General features: G+C 37.2%; 2 protein-coding genes across 4 annotated transcripts in view; one reads left to right on the top strand and one right to left on the bottom strand.

Moving 5' to 3' along the window:
- The window catches only part of LOC111420128 (cyclic GMP-AMP synthase-like receptor), a 41,383-nt gene that overhangs the window by 16,732 nt on the left and 1,168 nt on the right, over positions 1 to 23,483 (bottom strand). The gene's annotated exons all lie outside the window — the stretch shown is intronic.
- Positions 131 to 18,783, top strand: LOC111420127 (serine/threonine-protein kinase pakD). 2 transcript variants are annotated; one of them, XM_023053042.2, is made up of 4 exons: positions 131 to 293; positions 343 to 1,352; positions 1,641 to 1,866; positions 18,202 to 18,783. In XM_023053042.2, the coding sequence occupies exons 2-4, from the start codon at positions 353 to 355 to the stop codon at positions 18,497 to 18,499; spliced, it is 1,524 nt and encodes a 507-aa protein (XP_022908810.2). In that variant the 5' UTR covers positions 131 to 293; positions 343 to 352; the 3' UTR covers positions 18,500 to 18,783. The 2 variants fall into 2 exon arrangements, with proteins under 2 accessions (XP_022908810.2, XP_022908809.2); XM_023053041.2 differs by lacking the exon at positions 131 to 293 and having other exon boundaries at positions 342 to 1,352.

Below are 23,483 nucleotides of genomic sequence, written 5' to 3'. Positions count from 1 at the left end.
AAAAGAATAAAAATTAATTAAAACCTTCCTTATATGCCATACGTTCTTATAAAAGAGACAAAGGAAGGGAAAGTTTTGATCAATAATAAATGAGTAAAATGAACTGGAAGGGTAGTTTATTCACTGCTACGCGGGGCCTCAGTTCAACTTTGGCCTCGAAACGACAAAGTCGAACTGTTTTCGACTTTGTGCCATGCCGTGATTTGTGTATCGTGAATCATCCAAATTTCAAAAAAATCTTAATCAACAACAAAAAAAATTAACACAAAGATGTTATTAAATTGATATTTAAGGTATGGATTTTTTTTGGGGTTATTTTTTTAGTGTTTAAACTTATTTTAGAACTTTAATAATGGCAACGATGAAAAAGCGGCCTCCAGTAAGACAATTTTCCTTTCAATATGATTCCTCGAAAGTTCCTGAACGAAGAAAGAGCCTAAAAAAGCAATTTTCGGAAGATTATACCGAAACAACTGCCAATCTTAATAATAATAGTAATAATAAAAAAGAAATTGAATCCCCACCAAATAGTATCCGAGTATCTTTGAGTGCCAAAGGGACGAAGCCGCCGATTAAAGTTGCATGGTCGGAAAATTTCGCCAAACAAAAATCTTTGGATAATGAACCGAATAAAATCGTGAAACAAAATTTAAAAATCTTTCTTAATAAAAATCAGAAAGAATTAAAAGACGATCAATTATCAGATTCTTCTTACGAAAGAAAACCCAAACTTATATTACCCCTTAACCCCGAAATAACCAACACCGATAACGTTAAAAACGTTTTTCAAAAACACATTCGAAAAATAACAAATCATAAATCATTTTCAGATCGTTCCTTCTCCCCAATTCGGACCGAAAATTCCTCAACAATAATAGTTCCTCTCATCACTAATAAAACTCAAAAAGAATCAAAAATTGAATCCGTCGAAACCAACTCGAATTCAAATTCAAATCTAGGAAAAGATTTTAATCAAAAACGATCGCGATCTGCTTCTTCTTCTTCTTCATTAACCAAAAAAGAAAATCAATTTCGACCTCCGCTTCTTCGCCAATCTTCGGTTCCCGTCAAAAACGAAACCAAACCGAAATTTCCCACTACAAAAAGACGAGTTAAAACGGCTAAACCTAAATTAACCGATGAATTGGTTAATAAAAGGAATTTATTGAAACGATGCGTTTCTGTGAGTGAGGTTGAAACGATGGTTTCTTTAGTTAGTGAAAATGAAGAATCCGGGGATGACGAAATAAGCCAAGAAAAACAAGTTGAAGATGTAACACCGTTAAAAACTTCTTTGGTTAAAGAAAATAATAACGAAAGAAACTTTTCTTTAAGAAAAACCATAAAATCTGGTAATTTTTTTTATTAAAACAATCATTTTTGAAGCGAAGGTCGTCGTTTATTCGTAATAGCGTGCTTAGTCGAAACGGCGATTTCCTCTTCTCGACTTCAATTAAACATCGGAAATTAACCGGTTTTAGAGACTTAAACTTTGTTGGACTTTGATTCTAAACTTGGGAAACGTTTTAAACGGAAAGTTGTTTCAGTTTTAAACGAATAATTTAACTTTAAAATACTCAATTTGCTGTATAAATCGAACAAATACTAAGTGTTTTTTAACGCTGATTAATTTTGATTAGTTTCATTTCAGCAATCGACGATACATGCGATTAGAAGCTTTTCCGCCAGTTTTCCGGAGAGACGAAAATCGATGGCAACCGCGCTTTTTTTGAACGCTTCAAATGTCGCGCGAGTTTATCAGATTCACGAGAAACGATCGCCGATTAATGGAATTGATGATGATGAGGAAAATGTACCGAAAAGGAGATTGATAAGAACGAAAAGTGCACCTTTGGAAAGGAGAAGGTAAAAGATTCATTTAATAGATATTTGGATTCTTCTTGCTTACCATTGCATTAGATAGAAATAAAAATAATTTAGCACTTTAACAATGGAAATAGTAATTTTTAGCCTCTGATGATGCCACAAAGGCGAAACCGGTAAAGGCAGATAAATAAATTACTATTTCCATTGTTAAAGTGCTAAATTAGCTTTATTTCTATCATTTGAATAATAACTAAAAGTAACACTATCACTAGAAGTGACACTAAATCGAGAACTAGAAACTAAAGATCTATTCTACAGCGATAGATAACATTATATTCAATTCTTAACGAACATTAATGCCTTGCTCGGTGAAAAGTCCTTCAGACCCTTTAGGGAGATAAATTACGACCCAAAAATCGAGACTCTTATACGATTAACAGCAGAGCGGTAGCATAAAACATACTCAATCGTCTTCTCGTCCTCCGCACTTAGTTGAGGTGTGTCTTTAATCAGCAGTGCCCGGTAAAGACACCCATTAGAACTTTAACGCTGCTACTAGCAAGTCATAAGATATTTGCGGATTTAATAGTGGCGGGGTTGATAAACAACTTAGCGTGTCTCATTCCAGGAGAACTGGTCTACAGTCCAATCCTGTTTGACCATCTCAATTGATATACCAACTACTGGCTCTGGCCCCACAAACGCTTTAGCTCTGCCCTCTCGTGCTAACTGATCTGCCGCTTCATTGGCAGCAACCCCAGAGTGACCTGAGACCCAGATCAAAGAATTAATTAGAGTCGACACCATTTTCACGTCCTGCAGCGCCTGGAGAGCGGCTTGACTGTCTGAGAAAAATCATACTGTCATGTTTTTCACCCCTCTCTCAAGAAGGATTTTTGCATTCATGTCAATAGAAAATACTTCTGCCTGGAATACAGTACAGTACGCTGCTTAACCTACCTAAGCTTGCTTAATTCGAAGTAACAGTATACTCTTGCCGACCCCTTCCGGCGTTTTTGATCCACCAGAGAATTTTTTCCATCCAGCACTGTCGTTCAGGCAGTACAATCTGGTATCGAGCATTAATCGCTGGTAGTGATTCTGGCAAATCTGACGGCATTGATAGCACAATATCAGTGTTTATAGTGTTTTCCGCCCAAGCGAACCCAACCCATTGGTAGAATATGTCGGAGCAGTTTTGGGCATTTTGCTTAAACCTGTAAATGGTAGTTCTAGCCACTTTCTCTATATGCAAATGCAAAGGGACAGCCACGCAGAACATCCTCAGAGATTGAGACTGAAATTATTGCCTCATCTAAATCCTCCTCTTTCTCCTTTGTTCTGGTCTCAGCATCAGAAATCCGCAATGCCTTGATCACTCGAGGTCTACTAGTGTGGGAGCTGATGGAGTTGGTCTCAAATTTCTTCTTCCTGTATTGGATATTGTTCTTACTCCTATTACTCACATTTTTAACTTCTCCATTGAACGATCCTCATTCCCTTCAATCTGGAAGGTTGCTCATGTTGTCCCTGTACCTAAATCCAAGAGTCCTTCAAGTTTATATTATTTTTGGAAAAAAGTTAAATGGAACGGTACTATTTACTTCACAGATCCTTAGTCACCATAAAATTTGCTAAATATTAGTGAAAACCGCATCTCGATATCGCCATCCGTTCTCGAATTATAGAAGAAAATGTTAAAAATTCGTATACCTCAATCTGATCACATTATCTTAACAAACAAATCACAGAGCATACAAATTTATTACGCCTTCCTTCACACTTTATCCAGGGGTTCCTTCCACTGGTTCAAAACCATTTTGAAGCGCGTTTAAAGGTCAACGGACCAACGAAACATCAATTATAACAATAAATCAAAATAAACCAAAACACTTAGAATTATTCAACTTTTAGCTAAAAATAGCTCATAAATGTTCAAAATGTTTTCCATCATTCTCGATGCATTTATTTGCTCTAGTTTCGGTGGAAAAAACTGCTGCTTGAATTTCAGCCCAGGACAAGTTTCTATCTAGCTTCAATCATATTTTCCTTGGTTGTTGGTTCTTCTTGAAAAACTAGGTCTTTTAATCTACTCCATAGATAAAAATCCAAACAAGTTAGATCCGGGGAACGCGCCGCCAAGGAGATAGACTGCCCCTTCCAATAACACGATTCGGATACTGTTCATCTAAATGCTGACGTACGTTTCGGTCATAGTGCGCCGGACAGCCATCAAGCTGAAACCACATGTTCCTTTTTGTTTCCAAGGAGACGTTTTCTAAAACGGGTGGAAGGAAAACGTTCAAAAATTCCAAAAATCGTTCTCCGTTAAGTGTTGCGTCAAAAAAATGTGGGCACCTTCCACAATTCCGCACCATACATTCAAACTCCAGCGATTTTGATGCTCTATCTGCCGCATCCAATGTGGATTTAGCTCCGACCAATAATGCATGTTATGCAAATTTACATAGTCCATAGTATTTCTGATACAAATTTTCATTTTCACGAATCATACATAACAGCCAATAACAATAATTAAGTCTGTTCGGCTTCTCTTAAGGCCTGATGTAAAATAATATGGTAGGGATGCATATTATTCTCTTGAAGAATCTTATGCACAGTTGTTTTCGGGATTCCCAGATCGTCGGAATTGTACGTAGGCCAAAACATTAATAATATTTTCCTCGATGCATGTTTTGCGAGTTCTTATAGGTGCTTGAATAGGTTGCACATTACCAGTTTCCCGTAATCGCCTAGCCAATCTTGAAAACACGTCTAGAGAAAAATGTCTTTTTTGTGGAAACTGCATTGCATATTCGCGCGATGCAATTACAGCATTTTCCAAACATTGAAAATAAATACGTAACATATCATACGCTTCTACGTTAGTAAAAGACATGATTGTAAAACAAAATAAATGTAACCGACAATTACTATTTGAATTAAGTTTTGACAGTTGTCAAAGCGCAATGTTTTCAACTAGTTACCATAGTTACCATGGCTATGTGCTTTGTTTTTCTCTTAGATCTGATTGAAGAAACCCGAATTTTTAATATTTTCTTCTATAATTCGAGAACGGATGGCGATATCGAGATGCGGTTTTCACTAATATTTTGCAAATTTTATGGTGACTAAGGATCTGTGAAGTAAATAGTACCGTTCCATTTAAGTTTTTTTTCAAAAATCACAAAAATAGGTCATCGCTGCAGATAACGCCCTCTAGCTTATTTGTTTTAAACCAAATGGTCTTACTGAAAATATCTTTTAAAAGAGCATAAAATGCTCTTTCAAACGATACCAAAAATATTCAAATTGGTTGAATGGTTCAGGAGATACTAAAATGTAAACATTTGGAAACGCGTTGGCCTCCCCCTCCCTTATTATGACAGATATGAGAAATATTGCAAAACAAAAGCCATGTGGTATTATCCAAGCTATTAAATGGTGTTGTCAAAGTTATAGCTCATCGTCTAACTTTCTGAGATAGCGGGAATTTTGTTTCTCTATGGCAGTTACGCCCCCTAGCGGTCGAATTACGAACTTCAAAATAATTTCCAGCTATTTCTCTTGCCCAATTTGCTTATAAGGATTTTTTTCCCAAACCTCTAGGCCTTACCGTTCTAGAGATACAGCCGCTCCGTACGCTTAACGGGACACCCTGTACAGTACGCTGCTTAACCTACCTAGGCTTGCTTAATTCGAAGTAACAGTATACTCTTGCCGACCCCTTCCGGCGTTTTTGATCCACCTGTGAACATGCAAATATCTGCCTGAACCAGAGAATTTTTTCGATCCAGCACTGTCGTTCAGGCAGTACAATCTGGTATCGAGCATTAATCGCTGGTAGTGATTCTGGAAAATCTGACGGCATTGATAGCACAATATCAGTGTTTATAGTGTTTTCCGCCTAAGCGAACCCAACCCATTGGTAGAATATGTCGGAGCAGTTTTGGGCATTTTGCTTAAACCTGTAAATGGTAGTTCTAGCCACTTTCTCTATATGCAAATGCAAAGGAACAGCCACGCAGAACATCCTCAGAGATTGAGACTGAAATTATTGCCTCATCTAAATCCTCCTCTTTCTCCTTTGTTCTGGTCTCAGCATCAGAAATCCGCAATGCCTTGATCACTCGAGGTCTACTAGTGTGGGAGCTGATGGAGTTGGTCTCAAATTTCTTCTTCCTGTATTGGATATTGTTCTTACTCCTATTACTCACATTTTTAACTTCTCCATTGAACGATCCTCATTCCCTTCAATCTGGAAGGTTGCTCATGTTGTCCCTGTACCTAAATCCAAGAGTCCTTCAAGTTTACATGATTTTCGTAAACAAGGCCTCTCGAGCGCCTTGTTTACTTACAAGTTCAAGATTATTTACAAGAATTTAATTTGCACAACGAGTTTCAATCGGGTTTTCGTAAAGGTCATAGCACGACAACAGCGCTTATTAAGATTACAGATGATATTAGGTATGTATGCGACAAACGTTGTGTTACCATCCTTGATTGATTTCAGTCCCTTTGTCTCCATACCCCCACAACCATTCTCATCCATCATTTCCCCTCTCCCCCCTCTCCTAAGATCTGCCCTCGGTCCAACTCCTCCTCCCTCAACTCACTGCACCCACTCAACATATGTTCCAACGTTTCCCATTCCTCCCTGCATAGCCTACACCACCTCTCCTCATCGGCCATCCAGTATCTGTTAGCTCTCTCCTCGTTTCCACAACGGAACCTAGCCACCAACTTTTTCCTTTCCTCATCTCCTTCCAATAACAAGTATCTAGGCAGTCCCTCCGTTATTATGTCCCTGTACCTTTCGTTATACCTCCCCTATTTTATTTGTGTCCTTCTTTCCTGTCTCTGCACATCTCGGTCCCTATCTCTCAACTCCCTCCACATCTCCCTACCCACCCTTCGTCTACTATTTATCTCAGTTACCGAGTAGCCCGCTCCTCTATAATAGTTGTCTCTGTCTCCTTTCCCATATCTGATCTTTCCCTCTCTAATTTCCCTCCAACGCTCCCCCAAGATCCCGCAGTTTGGCCTCCCTTCTATTCTTTCTTCATATTTCACTGCTCTCCTGCCCGCCTCCACTCTGACCTTATCCACCTTTACCTCTTCCCTCACTATATACCCCGGTGTTTCTCTCGCCACCCCAAGCACCCATCTCCAGTATCTAGCTTGCACGTCCTCCAGCATTGCCTGCTCTCTCCATCCCCATACCTCTGCTCCATACAACATCACACTGTTAACCAGGCCTTCAAACATAATCTTCCTCGCTGCCACATTCCTTCCAAAAACTCTCTTCCCCCAACCCCATACTTGTCCCATCACCTTATTCGCCTTTTTTGCCATAGCTATCACATGCGACCCCTCCCTGAACACATACCCCAAGTAAGTATACTCCCTAACCTCCTCGATCTCTTTTCCCTCCCATCTCCAGTTTTCTGTTCTTTTTCTCCCATCCTTACAAAACTTCATCATCCTTGTCTTCCCCACATTCACTTCCAGCCCCTTCCCCCTAAAATATCTTTCCAATGTCTTTATCATATCTTTCATCTCCGCCGCTTCTCTCGCCATGACCACGATGTCATTCGCGTATGCTAACATATGCACCTTTCTACCTCCCACCACCAACCCTCCCATTTGCCCCTTCCCCAATCTATCCTCCAGGTCCGCCGTATACAGTGCAAAGAGACTTGGGCTCAACGGACATCCCTGCCTCAGTCCCTTCGTCGTCCAGAAGACGTCGCTCAGCTTATCTCCCACTTTTATCCTAGCCATAGTCTCCATGTATATTTTCTTCACTCTCGCAATTAGGTGTTCCGTGATCCCCCTCCTCCCTATCTCCTCCCACAACTTTCCCCTATCCACCTTATCAAAAGCCGCCTTCAAATCTATAAACAGGGTGTACAATTTCCCTCCCTTCTTATCCAGCTCTCTATCTGCCAGATGCTTCAACACGTACACGTTGTCGATTGCTCCCCTTCCCTTCCGAAAGCCTGCCTGCCCTTCCGGAAAAATTCCCCCCAACTCCATCTCCTCCTCCAGTCTTCCCAGCAGTATCTTCGTGTATACTCTGTATGCCGAGTCTAGTAGGTTAATTCCTCTGTAGCTCTCTACCCTTCCCTTATTATTATGTTTATCTTGGTTTCAATCTTACCTTTCCTGTCGTTCCTTGTGTGTGCGTGCTGATTCTGCGCTTTCGTCTGCATGTGATATTAAATGTGGTGTACCCCAGGGTAGTGTGTTAGTCCGTTGCTCTTTTCAATTTTTATTAATGCCGTCACCCATTGCATTTCTTGTAATTATCATGTGTATGCTGATGACCTCCAAATTTACACTACGACAACTATTGATCATTTTCCGGAAGCAATTGCACGTCTTAATCATGATCTTTCTAATATTTTGGATTGGTCTAAACGTTATGGCCTTAAATTAAATATTGCTAAAACTCAAGCAATTCCGTTTGGCAGTCGACCTTTGCTGGCAAAGCTTAATGATCTTTTACCTATTCACTTAATGCTTGACGGTGACATTATTCAGCTATTAGATAGGGTTAGAAAGCTTGGGGTGGTTATGGATTCCACAATGTCCTGGAAACCTCAAATTCAATCCGTCTGCTGAGAGGTCTATCATTGTTTCCATTCGCTAAAAAGTCTTCCTTCCTCCAATGGTCCGTCGTAATCTTTGTTACACTCCGAAACACACTGCAAAGACTTCAAAACAACTGTATACAGTACATCTTTGATCTCGAGAGATCTCAACACATAACTACATACCGTAATTATTTACAGATATTAAGCTGTCAGAACCGTAGATCGTTTCGTATATTGACTATGTTATATACTGTTCTTCACAATCAAACACCAGGGTATTTGTACTGTATATTTCAACGCTTGTCGTCGCATGGTTTAAGGGGCCTGTCATGACGAGCATCGCAAGCTATCATGCAAGATTGACCATGGATGGGACTGCATGAGACGGTTTCTTTGGTATAAGAAACGGCATGAACAGCATGCATGACGAGCATGCTTGACCGTGGATAAGCCCCTTTACCCACTAGATCTCAGTTAGATTCTTTGCTTATGTTCCCGACCTATAGTACTGAGATTTACCATAAATCGGCCATAACCCTTTGGAATTTTGGTTTTTCCCCAAATCCAAGCCAACCTATTGTAGTTAGATATGTCGGAGTAGTTTTGGGTATTTTGCTTAAACCTGTAAATGGTAGTTCTGGTCACTTTCTCTATATGCAAATACAAAGGAGATAGGCCAAGCAAAACATTTATTGCTAGACTTGGAATTGTGGTTATCGCACCAGAGATTTAAAATCCAGGTACTCGTTGAATTCGTGAAAGTTTATTGATAACTGAAGTCTGTCGATTTTTTCTATACCAGGCTGCCGCTTCGTATGTGATCATAGGCACAGAATAACCAAAAGTGACACTGTCGGTATCCCGCTAAATATAACACCATATTATAGTGAGTTGCCAAGGTATGCTGCAAAAACACCATCACTATCTTCTGTGCTTCCTTCGATGGGTTCGTTTATAGTTGCCTTTGTTTGTTTCTGTTACTTCAAAATTGGCCTATAAACAATATCCAGCCTATTCCTTTTCTTGGTATGTATCCACGAAAATGTGGTAAATATCCGTTCTGTGGCCGCTGAAGACACTGGGGCTGATAAAATCCTAACAGCAACCTTACTCAGATTTTCACCATACAACTGGATTCATGTTTACTACACTGGTCCACAAGAATCTTTTTGCCCACAATCCATCATTTGATTTATAATTTGTCAAATCTGCCATTACATCCAAGTGCATTAACTTGGATAGGTTGTGTATAAACTCCATTGCGTCTATTTCCTCCGACGGTGACGAACTGTTTTCTTTAGAACAAGGATTACTAAATGCTTGCAGCAGATGAATTGGGCTTGTAGCAAATTCCTTGCGATTAAATACCTTTTGAGTTATTGCATCTTCCTCTTCCTCAGATGAGCAAAAATTTGAAATGCTACGTATAATTTTTAGTTCTATTTCAGAGACTGCACTTTATCGATCATCAGGGTGTTTGATTCTAGAGTAGTTATTTGTGAAACAATAGGATCCAGAATGTCACGAATTAGTTGTAGTTGTGCCCAGAAAGTGTTATCTAGTAAATGAGTTTGTATATCTTGATCCAATGACGTTGCCTTTTCGTGAACAACTAAAGTTTGAAGACTGACTTTGTTGGATATTAGGCTTCCCCAGCGCGTTTTACATGGTAGTTTCAAACTAACTTTACATTCTTTCGTTTTTCTTATTTCCATAAGATTTGGGATCGTTTTATGGCATTAACTATGTGTGTAGCGTCTGTTATTAACTTCTGTATGGGTGGAAAATTTAAGATATCGTTGCACAGAAGATGAAGAGTATGAGCCATGCAACGCAGTGGTACGATATGAGGATAGTCGTCTTGTAGAAGCCTAAATGCCTTTTTCATATTAGCAGCATTGTCTCTGATTACCACAAGGAACTTTTCGGCGGCAAATTTATCAAGAATCTTCTTTATTTCACTCTTAAGATATTCAGCTGTGTTTGCTAGATCCTGTAGAAATAAAATCAACAAACACCGGTTCGGGTGTTTCGACGTCAGTGTCATTTCTGGTTATTCTGTGTCATAGGTCTAACCATAGTTACATAGTTTAGCTAATGTTGACTCTATATTCATCGTATATGTATAATTATAGGTGTGAATTTTTCCAAAAAAACCACTGTTTGAGAACGATGAAAGATATTTATTTAATTTTTAAATCGGTGCTACGCTACGTTTCGACCAATAAGTTGGTCTTCTTCAGGCACGTCATCGAACACGTTACAGTGCAGTCAAAAAGAATTTCAAGACCTGTTCTGCAAATTGTATTCCGGTCGTCATCTTGCAAAATACTGATTTTCAAGCATTAATAATTAATAAACACACATACACACATTGACATATATGTATATATAGTTAAAAAAGAGAATCCGACCCTCATGTAAATTTTTAAACTCTAACTTAAAATTATGTACGTCTAATTAACGAATTATCTCCATTGCCTTTGCGATGTTAAATTTATATAGATCAAATCCTCCATTTGCTACATCCTAAGACGACATGCCTGAAGAAGACCAACTTATTGGTCGAAACGTAGCGTAGCACCGATTTAAAAATTAAATAAATATCTTTCATCGTTCTCAAACAGTGGTTTTTTTGGAAAAATTCACACCTATTATTGTAATAGTTACATAGAGCCAGTAGTACAGTCTTTCAGGGGTAAGGCCCCACTAGAACTAATACTAGACTTAAAACTAGAAACATTCGGATTTAGCTGTGCGTCTCTTAAGACAGCTAAACCCAAATGATTCTAGGTCTAGTGTCAGTTTTATTTATCGTTCAATAGCAATATACAACAATCTAGCGCTGAATAACGATTAAAACTAGAACTAACACTAGACCTGGAATTAGAAAGTTTCGGGTTTAGCCGTGCGTCTTCAGACGCACGGCTAATCTAGTTCTAGGTCTAGTGTTAGTTCTAGTTTAATATAAATATAATAACCTATGCTGAATAACGATTAAAACTTGAATTAACATTAGCACTATCACTAGATGTAACACTAGACCTTGAACTAGAAATACATTCGGGTTTAGTCGTGCGTCTCTCAAAACGAGTAAAATGTTTCTAGGTCTAGTGTTAGTTTTATTCAGTGTTAGTTATTCAGCGCCAAGTTGTTCTATATTTTTGTTAAACAAAATCTAGAACTAACATAAAATCTAGAACTAGAAATATTCGGGATTAGCCGTCTTAAGAGACGTACGGCTAAACCCAAATGTTTCTAGTTCTAGATTAGTGTTGATTCTAGTGCTAGTGTTTAATTTTAGTTAAATTCTAGAAATGTGTTAAATTTACACAAACACTAACTCATAATGTTTGGCTTTTAACGTTTAATAATATGTAGTTAATTGGAAATTCTATTTTTTTCTTCATAACATAATAATTGTTAGTCAATATTTGTGGATATAGTATATAAATTTTATTATCGATATTTTTTTGAATTCAATAATACCAAAACGTAGTAAAGTATCGTTACGTAAGACGCGATTCCGTTTTTCGCGAACGGAACTACTTGTCCTGGTACAAATGTTGAATGTCGATATAAAAAAGAATCGGGAAAGTATTATTGTACGAAGTCACGAAATCGTACCGTTTATAAACGGACATGTGGTTTCTTTTATTCTTTACGACGACAACATCCACATAAAACAACAATTTATTATTAATTATTTATATTAACGTTAGAAGAAATAAATCTTTAGTTTTCTTCTTTTCCGCGCGTCGAATCGAAAATTTCCGGTTTCACTTTTATTTCAACTTTCTTAATTTTTTAACCATCGTACAACAAATTATCTTTACATTTGATATATTCGATCGGTTATTTTTTTGTCTGTATGAAAATGCATAGGATTCCGTGCAGACATGCGAGTTTTGTCGGATATAGACCAATTCTATATTCCGTTTTGCTTTTTTACTATCCACGTATTGTGAACCAGCCGCTTGGCACTACGTGATAGCAGTTTTGCTCGAAACCTATAGGATTTAATGTGCTTGTTTAGAACTTGCTCCAAGAACAACGTTACTCGCTGTTATTACAAATTTTAAAACTTTTTATGACACATCATCAAATAAGGTAACTTTACAGAAAAATCGATTAAACTACTAAATTATTATTATTATTGATACTAAATTATTGTATCAATTTTTTGCATTCCGAATTTCTCAAAAGTCATCAAAGCTAGGTTAATTTAAAAAGAATTTGAGATCGTACAAGTAATTTTTAACTTAATACTTTCGGTTAAACCTTGATATATACCGGGTGAATCATTGAAATTAGGACGATCTAATAACTCATTAACTATCAATCTTCTTCTTCTTATTTAGTATTTAAAATCAATCGTTATACAGGGTGAGTCACTAGATACCAAAATATGACGATTTAAGAATTTAACTTTCAACACCCTGTGCCTTGAAAATCACTGACATTTGTATAAGAGATGTTAGGTTAAATCATCATATTTTGGTGTCTAGTACCTCCGGTATGCGGATTTCCCATTCTTTCTGACTCACCCTGTATATGTATCTCATCCTGTATCGGTCCATCTCATGGGAGATTGTCCTCGACCTTTATGTCCAATTATGCTTCTCAGCAAAGCTATTTTTCGTCGAATCCAGGTATGTGTTCCTTGTCTTTTAAGGAAATTCCAAGCATGGCACCTTCCATTATATGTACACTATATTAAACACTTTGATTTTTAAGCATGTAGGTATGTTTTTGTCAGCATTTCTTACAGGTCTTTTGTGTTTAACGCAATTATCACTACATCGTTAGCGTAACGAACATGATTTAGACATTTGCCGTTTATGCCAAATCCTTAATAAGTCCAGTTCAACCCTTTAAAAACATCTTCCAGAGCAAGAGTAAACAACATAGGAGATAAGCCCCTTGGCGGATCTTGCATCGAATATTGCTTGCAATAACTCATTACATCTGCAGTTTCGTGGTGCTCTTTGTATAGCCTACGTTTCAGTGTTATCAAAGGCTTATCGTAATCCATGAATCTCTTGGTCTTTTAGACAATGTATTTGTCATCTCTCCAAGTTTCATCTTAAACATTTCAAATTTTTGTTAGTCCATTTTCTGTTAGTACTCTTTTCGAAAAATGAATCCATTGAGTATATAATGAGTTCAGACATAAAATTTAGCATTCTTTCTCTTCTCTCACTATCTTCTCCTGATCCTTATGCCTGATGACGTCGGATAAATCTTTTCCTATTCCTCCATCCATTTCTTCCACTCCCCCCTGTTCCTGGCTGATTCCTTTATATCTGCCAGAGTCTTCCCTCTCTTCTTCCCAACTTCTGCTATTCTCTCTTCTTAGGTCTTTCCCTCTTTTTCTTATCCTTATTCTTCGCTTTAAATACCTTTTTTACTATTGTGTTATGTTCCATTCTAATTATGTGGACGTACCAGTTTACTTGATTTCTTTCTATTTTGCTGATTATCTCCTCTTGATCTACTCCCAGTTTTATTTCCCCATTTCTTATCCTGTCTCACTTCGTCTTCCCCACTATTTTCCATAAAAATTTCATTTCCATTGCTATGATCTTTCCTCCTTTCTATTTATTATATTCTAATGAGTTCTATAATGAGTTCAGACATAAAATTTAGCATTGTTTCTCTTCTCTCACTATCTTCTCCTGATCCTTATGCCTGATTACGTCGAATAAATCTTTTCCTATTCCTCCATCCATTTCTTCCATTCCCTCCTGTTCCTGGCTAATTCCTTTATATCTGCTAGAGTCGTCCCTCTCTTCTTCCCAACTTCTGCTATTCTTTCTTCCTAGGTCTTTCCCTCTTTTTCTTATCCTTATTCTTCGCTTCAAATACCTTTTGTACTATTGTATTCTTATCCTGTCCCACTTCGTCTTCCCCACTATATTCCATAAAAATTTCATTTCGATTGCTGTGATCTTTCCTCCTTTCTTATATTGGGATTACTTCCGAGTTGTACACTTTTAATTTTATCTTTTTATCTACAGTGTGTTAATTAATTATCGTACCCGACGTCATCATTGCAAGTATGCAACCAATATCGCAAATCGCGTATTACAATACGCATACTGTGATATTGGTTGCATACTTGCAATGATGACGTCGAGTACGGTAATTAACTAACACAGTGTATATCCTTCTTCCTAAAAATTGTTCTGTTTAGAGTATGATATACATTGTTTGTTTTCCTTATTTTTGCGTTTATGTCTAAATCTGTCCTTCCATGTTGTGATATTATACTGCCCAAGTACCCATATGATGATAGTTCTTACTCATACAATTTTATATTTATTTACGTTCAATTCTAGGCCCATCTTTTCAATTTCTTCTGTGTATACTTCAACCAACTTCCTTGCCTTTTTATGGTTCTCTGCTGTCAGTACTATGTCATCAGCATATAGTAAATTATCTATTTTTACTGGTTCCAAACTTTTATAACCTATTACTATTTGATATTTATTTGTTCTTATTCTTGTATTTTTTTCTATTAATATTATAAATAACAAGGGGCTTAGGCTATCACCTTGTTTTATTCCCTTGCTCATTTCAAAAGTTTTTGATGTTTCTCCCTTCATTTGTACTGTGCCCTTGACTTTCTTGTACAGGTTTTCAATTATTTTTGTTAGTTTTTGTGGTATCATTAGTTGTTCTAGACACTTCCATATAATACTACGGTTAACCGTGTCAAAAGATGCTTTTAGGTCCAAAAATATTAGATATAATTCATTGTCCGTCTCTATTTTCCTTTCAATGATATTTTGGATTACAAGTATATTATCGTTTATTTGTTAGCTTGCTCTGTATGTTGCTTGTTCATCTTCTAGTTTATTTTCCACTACTCTTCTTAACCTTTTTTTCTTTCTTATTATCTTTGTGTATAATTTGTAACTTATAGATGATAGGCATATGGTTCTGTAATTTTCACAGTTCGAGTAGCTTCCTTTTTTATGTATTGGTAAGTTGACATTATCTTCCCAGTCTTTAGCTCACTCTTTAACTCATAAACCAGCGATATAATATACATATATGCCTCTTTAAGGTCTATCTTCCATTCATGACGATTATTTCCTCGTTAGATCTAAATCATCGGTCTATCTCATGGGAGGTTGTTCTCGACCTTTATGTCCAATATTGCTTCTCAGCAAAGCTATTTTTCGTCAATTCCAGGTATTTATTTCCTTGTCTTCTAAGGAAATTCCAAGCATGGCACCTTGATTTTTGAGTATGTAGGTATGTTTTTGTCAGCATTTCTTACAGGTCTTTTGTGTTTATCGCAATTATCACTACATTGTTAGCGTAACAAAGATGATTTGAGCATTTGCCATTTATGTCCAGTCCTTAATAAGTCCAGTTCAATCCTTTAAAAACATCTTCCAGAGCAACTTTGGAGATAAGCCCCTTGGCGGATCTTGCATCGAATATTGCTTGCAATAACTCATTATATCTGTAGTTTCGTAGTGCTCTTTGTATAGTCTAACTTTCAATATTACCACAGGCTTTTTCGTAATTCACGAATCTCTTGGTCTTTTAGACAATGTATTTGTCATCTCCCCAGGTTTCATCTTAAACATTTCATATTTTTGTTAGTCCATTTTCTGTTGGAACACTTTTTGAAGAATGTGTCCATTGAGTATATGTTGAGTTCAGACATATTATTATTATTATTGCTGCCGGGCTGAGGAGGGCATTTAGCATTCTTTCTCATCTTTTACTCTCACTATATCTATAACTCATAAACCAGCGATATAATATATATTCCCGGAGTTCCTATAGCCTTTGCCGCATTTCGATCGCCATTTTTTTATTCCTCCATCACTCTTCCAGTAATTAATAAGCGTTTTATTGTTTTTAGATTTACAATTTTCTCTTTAGTAATATAATACAATACAATAATCGCAAATTGCGTATTGCAATACCAATACTGTGATATTGGTTGCATACTTGCAATGATGACGTCGGGTTGGGTTGGGACGATAATTAATTAACACACTGTATATATATATATACCTCCAGATCCTCTACCCTCGTTCCCCCTCTCCATACCTTCGCTTCCTCGTCCTCATCACCTCCCTCATCCATCTTTTGCCCTCGCCCCCTCTCCCAAAACATGCTTCCTGTCCATTGCCTCCTCCCTTAGCTCACTACATCCTCTCAGCATGTGTTCCAGCGTCTCCCACTACTCTCCACATCGTCCGTCCAGTATCTAATCCCTCTCTCCTCATTGCCACAGGGGAATCTGGCCACCAATCTCTTCCTTCATCATCCCCCTCCATCAACAAATACTTTGGCAGTTCCTCTGTCACTATCTCCCCATACCTTTCATTATATCTCTGTATCCTCCTCATAGCTGTGACGTTCTTTCCTGTCTCTGTATGTCCCTGTCCCTATCTCTCAGTTCTCTCCACATTCCACCTCTCACCCTCTTCCAGTAAGTTATGGTCTATCTAATTCCTTGAATTCAAGATGTATTTGATCGACCTTATCTTCTTTTATGTTAAAGTACATATCCATAAACTCTTTTTGGGCATCCTCATACCGTATCAACTGTTTAGTTTTCACCTCATCAATTATAGTATACAGGGTGTCCCGTATCTTCCGCATCAGAGCATTATACGGTTGTAAGATACATTATTCTGAAGTGATCACTCTGTATATCCTGTTCATTCGTAGTCTAATTTCCTCATTTAGGACATATTACAGTCTTGATACTCTACATGCTCTTAGATTACTTAGAATCTACTAGATTTGGGAAATCCAGTTTTCCAACTTTAACTAACAACCCATCTTTTAAAAAGGAATCGCAAGCTTTTCTGACATTTGACATCGCTGTAATAGACAAGTTCCAATGTGCAGACTTGGTAGATAGGATTCATTTCGTGTGTTGCTTAATAGCCGCCTTCCATGAAATTTGCAATCTTGCATATTCGAGGAAACATCTTCTACCTACATGCGTTTATGCGACCACGAAACTTTAAATTAATTATTAATCAATCAAGAAAAACCTTGAAAGTTGTTTATGAGACCACTTTGTATCTTATTATAAAAACGGTTAAATTCCGTGAAACTAAAACCCGATTGCGTGCTTTGAAATCGTGAACCTTTATGGAGTTGAAATTTTGTTGAAAACTTCCTCGACACTTTTAAACACTTTCCACCGACATTTAATTTTTTTCTGAAATAAAATCTCGACGGGTACGTATCGATCCAAGTTTATAAAGCGTAAATTTTAATAAAGATGTAAATATAACGTAAGAATTTAACTCCTCGTTAAAATATTTCTAGTATGTTTTGCAATCGAAGATTCGAAGCCCCAGTTTCGTGCCTGAAAATAATTATTATATTTTCAAAGAAAGTCTTCGTCTCTGACATTGCAATCATGGGGGAGGGTCAATCGGAGACGACGACGTCACGTAAGGGTAAAGAACGATTTAAAAGTAGGTAAATAGGTCAGGAACCCCTTCACATATTATTGCTTTATTGATTTATTAATAAAAATATGAACAAGTAAAATAAATTAATTTTTAAATAAATTAAGGTTGAAAATTTTTCTCATAAATCACAACGATCACAAAAGACGTCTAGCACAATAACGAACGACGCCGACGAGGTCGTGTTATAACATAAAATTTAATCGGCAACACTTTATCACTTAATAATTTATACTCCACCGTTTGAATCGTTCCTGGCACGAATAATTTAATAATTTTATGGCTTCTAAAACATTTAATTTTAAATATTGTAGTAGTATAAGTAAAGAAGATGAAAATCCAAGAAACGAAAACTCCGAAAACACTCCACAGAATCAAGTTGGTGGTAAAAATAAAGATGAATCATCATCATCACTATCAGAAGGTTTTAATAACTGTAAAGAACAAGAATGTTGGGATATGTATTGCAAAATGAACGAGAAGGGTGTTACGATTTCCTTTGACACGATCCTAAGGGGAATGCTAACGCCCACCGAGTATAGATTAAGAAGTAAAGCACCTCACACCCCTTCTGCAACCGTTGAAGATAATTGCGAGATAACGGAAAATTAATTCCGAGATGGGGGGAAACATGCAAACAACCCTTAACAATGCAATTAAGTCAATACCAAATAAGTTCAATATTACAAGATTAAACATTAAAAAGAACTAGATGTTTTTTTCAAATTCACAATTTGTTTAGTACTGCATTATTACGTACTTTAGACTTAAAGATAAAATAGACAAATAGTTTTTACGATTAATGATTCTCTTCTTCCGAGAAAGTTATATTTTGCAATTTTTTAATAATCACCTTTTAGAATGTGTAATATAAAGTAATTTAATAAAAATACTATTAAAAATGTTTGTGTTTCCTTAATATCTAAAAGAAACTGACTACCTATCGTTAAATAGACTGCGTGTCAATATACTCTGTGTTAATACTAGAACCAACACTAGACCGAAAACTAGAAACATTCGGGTTTAGCCGCACGTGTCTCAAGACTGCTAAACCCGAATGATTCTAGTTCTTTTGTTAGTTCTAGTGATAATGCTAGTGTAAAAGTAGAACTAACACTAGACCCTGAAACTAGAAAGTATCGGGTTTAGCCGTGAGTCCTGAGAATGTTAGTTCTAGTGACAGTGTAAAACTAGAACTAGCACTATACCTAGAACTAAAATCATTTGGGTTTAGCCGTCTTTAAAGACGTGCGGCTAAACCCAAATGATTCTAGTTTTAGGTATAGTGTTAGTTGTACATAGTAATAGTGATAGTGTAAAACTAGAACTAACACTAGACGTAGAAACTAGAAAGTATCGGGTTTAGCCGTGAGTCCTGAGAATGCTAGTTCTAGTGACAGTGTAAATGTAAAACTAGGACTAACGCTATACCTAGAACTAGAATCATTCGGGTTTAGCCGTCTTTAGAGACGTGCGGCTAAACCCAAATGATTCTAGTTCTTCTAGGTATGGTGTTAGTTCTACATAGTAATAGTGCTAGTGTAAAACTAGAACTAACACTAGACCTAGAACTAGAAAGCAGCGTCTTCAGACGCACGGCTAAACCCGAATGTTTCTAGTTATAGGTCTATATAGTGTTAGTTCTAGTTTTAGTGAAATAAAAATGTACAACATAGTGATATGTGATGCTAACTAGCGCTACCTACCAGCGTCAGTAAAACTAACTATAGACCTAGAACTAGAAAGTATCGGGTTTAGCCATGCGTTCTCAGAATGTTAGTTCTAGTGACAGTGTAAGTATAAAACTAGAACTAACACTATACCTAGAACTAGAATCATTCAGGTTTAGCCGTCTTTAAAGACGTGCTACTAAACCCAAATGATTCTAGTTCTAGGTATAGTGTTAATTGTACATGGTAATAGTGATAGTGTAAAACTAGAACTAACACTAGACGTAGAAACTAGAAAGTATCGGGTTTAGCCGTGAGTCCTGAGAATGCTAGTTCTAGTGACAGTGTAAGTGTAAAACTAGAACTAACGCTATACCTAGAACTAGTATCATTCGGGTTTAGCCGTCTTTAAAGACGTGCTACTAAACCCAAATGATTCTAGTTCTAGGTATAGTGTTAATTGTACATGGTAATAGTGATAGTGTAAAACTAGAACTAACACTAGACGTAGAAACTAGAAAGTATCGGGTTTAGCCGTGAGTCCTGAGAATGCTAGTTCTAGTGACAGTGTAAGTGTAAAACTAGGACTAACGCTATACCTAGAACTAGAATCATTCGGGTTTAGCCGTCTTTAGAGACGTGCGGCTAAACCCAAATGATTCTAGTTCTTCTAGGTATGGTGTTAGTTCCACATAGTAATAGTGCTAGTGTAAAACTAGAACTAACACTAGACCTAGAACTTGAAAGCATCATCGTCTTCAGACGCACGGCTGAACCCGAATGTTTCTAGTTATAGGTCTAGTGTTAGTTCTAGTTTTAGTGAAATAAAAATGTACAACATAGTGATATGTGATGCTAACTAGCGCTACCTACCAGCGTCAGTAAAACTAACTATAGACCTAGAACTAGAAAGTATCGGGTTTAGCCATGCGTCCTCAGAATGTTAGTTCTAGTGACAGTGTAAGTATAAAACTAGAACTAACACTATACCTAGAACTAGTATCATTCGGGTTTAGCCGTCTTTAAAGACGTGCGGCTAAACCCAAATGATTCTAGTTCTAGGTATAGTGTTAGTTGTACATAGTAATAGTGATAGTGTAAAACTAGAACTAACACTAGACCTAGAACTAGAAAGTATCGGGTTTAGCCGTGTGTCCTGAGAATGTTAGTTCTAGTGACAGTGTAAGTGTAAAACTAGAACTAACACTATACCTAGAACTAGAATCATTCGGGTTTAGCCGTCTTTAGAGACGTGCGGCTAAATCCAAATGATTCTAGTTCTTCTAGGTATGGTGTTAGTTCTACATAGTAATAGTGCTAGTGTAAAACTAGAACTAACACTAGACCTAGAAAGCAGCGTCTTCAGACGCACGGCTAAACCCGAATGTTTCTAGTTATAGGTCTAGTGTTAGTTCTAGTTTTAGTGAAATAAAAATGTACAACATAGTGATATGTGATGCTAACTAGCGCTACCTACCAGCGTCAGTAAAACTAACTATAGACCTAGAACTAGAAAGTATCGGGTTTAGCCATGCGTCCTCAGAATGTTAGTTCTAGTGACAGTGTAAGTATAAAACTAGAACTAACACTATACCTAGAACTAGAATCATTCGGGTTTAGCCGTCTTTAGAGACGTGCGGCTAAACCCAAATGATTCTAGTTCTTCTAGGTATGGTGTTAGTTCTACATAGTAATAGTGCCAGTGTAAAACTAGAACGAACACTAGACCTAGAACTCAAAAGTATCGTGTTTACTGCTGTGTTGTTAAATACTCGGGTATTTATTTCAAAGGGAAAATTCCCTGGATATATAATAATAATAATATCTTTATTGTGCAAAAACATTCAAGTGTTACACTCGTCAATCAGTACTACAATCTACAATAACCGTACAGACAAGTATAATAATAATCATAACACAGCAAACGCAATACATTAATTATAGCAACAATAGTCGTAATTACAAAAATAAACGCAAATTACGCACATGATCCATAGGAGTCAAAAATAATTACGGTTCCGATACACATATATTGAAATTCTCGGACGTAATTGTGTCGTTTAAAAAGTCAGTACATGAGTAGTAGGCCCGCTCAACCAGGAATTTATGAAGACAGTTCCTTAGAGATTTAAGAGGCAATCCGGCGACAGTGAGTGGCAGTTTATTAAAAAACTTGACAGCAACAATATTTACACTTTGGTGACCCCTTGATAATCTGGAATATTTAGGTATGAGACGCCCATTGTTTCTAGTGTGGTGGTTATGGACCTCACCATGTGTGACAAAATGCTGACTCTGTACCTTAATGTAGAGTATGCTGTGGTATATATACAATGAAGGAAATGTCAGAATTTTCAATGAAACAAAAGAATTCCTGCAGTCATCACGATACTTTACATTATTGAGGACGCGGACTGCACGTCGCTGTAGTCTGAAGACACGATCGCACGATGAGGCCCCACCCCATGCAACTATTGCATACGACATCAACGATTGGCAGAGGGAAAAATATGCAATCCGTAGTGACTGCCGCGACACGTTCTTACTCAAAACCCACAGAAAAAAAAAAAACTCGGGGGTATTTACCCAAGATGGATATTTAGAGGTATTTATAAAATTTGATTTAAATTGAGTTGATGGCAGATTTGCAAGTACTTCAAGAATGCAGAGTCGATTATTGATACAGCAAACTTACTTATAACATTTATAAAAATGCTACAATGACGATAAAATTGTATGTAAGTATTGACCGAATACCCATTGGGCGTGGGGTAAAACCCAGCGATACAATGTTGAACCCAAATTGATGGCAATACCTAAGTAATTTGCGCTACCCGAACGATATAGTCCTTATTTCGGATAGTCTTGGAGAGATAAAACTGATGCTGAACGACTTACAGGAGGTGTGCAAAAGATCAACGTGGAGAAATCAAAATTTATGACAAATCTTGTTCTCAGCTCTAACATCAACATTGGGGATAATGAGACTGAGAGAGTTGACAGTTATGTATATCTTGGCAATGAGGTTCGTGTATCGAGAACGGTATAGTTCGATGGTTACGAGGTTCATGAGCGATATTTCTGTATATTTGAAAAGAAAGGCTTTCAATCAATGCGTGCTTCCTCCTTTGGTTATGATATACGGTTCCGAATCTTTAACATTAACGGTGGCCATTACCAGGAGGCTCAAAGTAACGCAAAGACAGCTGGAGAGGTCGATGCTGGATGTAACCCTGAGGGACTACATACTACATGAAAACCTACGAAGAGGAACTGGCGTAAATGATATGGTCAACATTGTGACAAAGCAACTGGGCGGATCATCGTCGCAAGAATGAAGAATGAGCAGTGGTTGCCTGATTATAATACGTCTTCGATCGCTGACAATTCCTCGTCTTCAACACCCATTTCATCATCTTCCTCTACATTTTTTCCGAATCTGTTATATTTTTACTTGTATCACTTTTAAATGTACTGCTTTGGTATTTACCCTGGGTCAGGGTAAATACCCATTTTATAAATACCTACCCGCCGGGTATTTACCCAGCGCCCATCACTGGTTTAATGTAATCTCTGTCTGAAGATGCAGGGCTAACTCAACCCGGAATTTACAAGCCACTCTCTGCTCCATGCCCAACCCGACATTTGAGAAATTAGCACTGGTTTAAATGTTAATTAGCCTAACTCAAAGTGGAATTTCTACACAAAATTCTGAAATAAATCAGTAAATAAGGTGAATCCGAATGTAACGTTTAAAGAGGGGGTCCTACACCCCTCTAAAAAGATATGTCGCATCTGGGTGACAAAAAATTAAGTGTTGTTCCAGCAATTTTTAAATCTGTAATGGAAAGGACGCAGAAAGATATCACTCAACAGAAGAATAGTTTCAGTAAACAGTTTTCAGCCAGTAGTATTGTAGTATCCAA

This window comes from Onthophagus taurus, chromosome 1 (assembly GCF_036711975.1).
Source record: "Onthophagus taurus isolate NC chromosome 1, IU_Otau_3.0, whole genome shotgun sequence".
NCBI lineage: Eukaryota > Metazoa > Arthropoda > Insecta > Coleoptera > Scarabaeidae > Onthophagus > Onthophagus taurus.
Note: the sequence above shows the minus strand (reverse complement) of the source record. Positions and strands in the feature narration are given on the sequence as shown.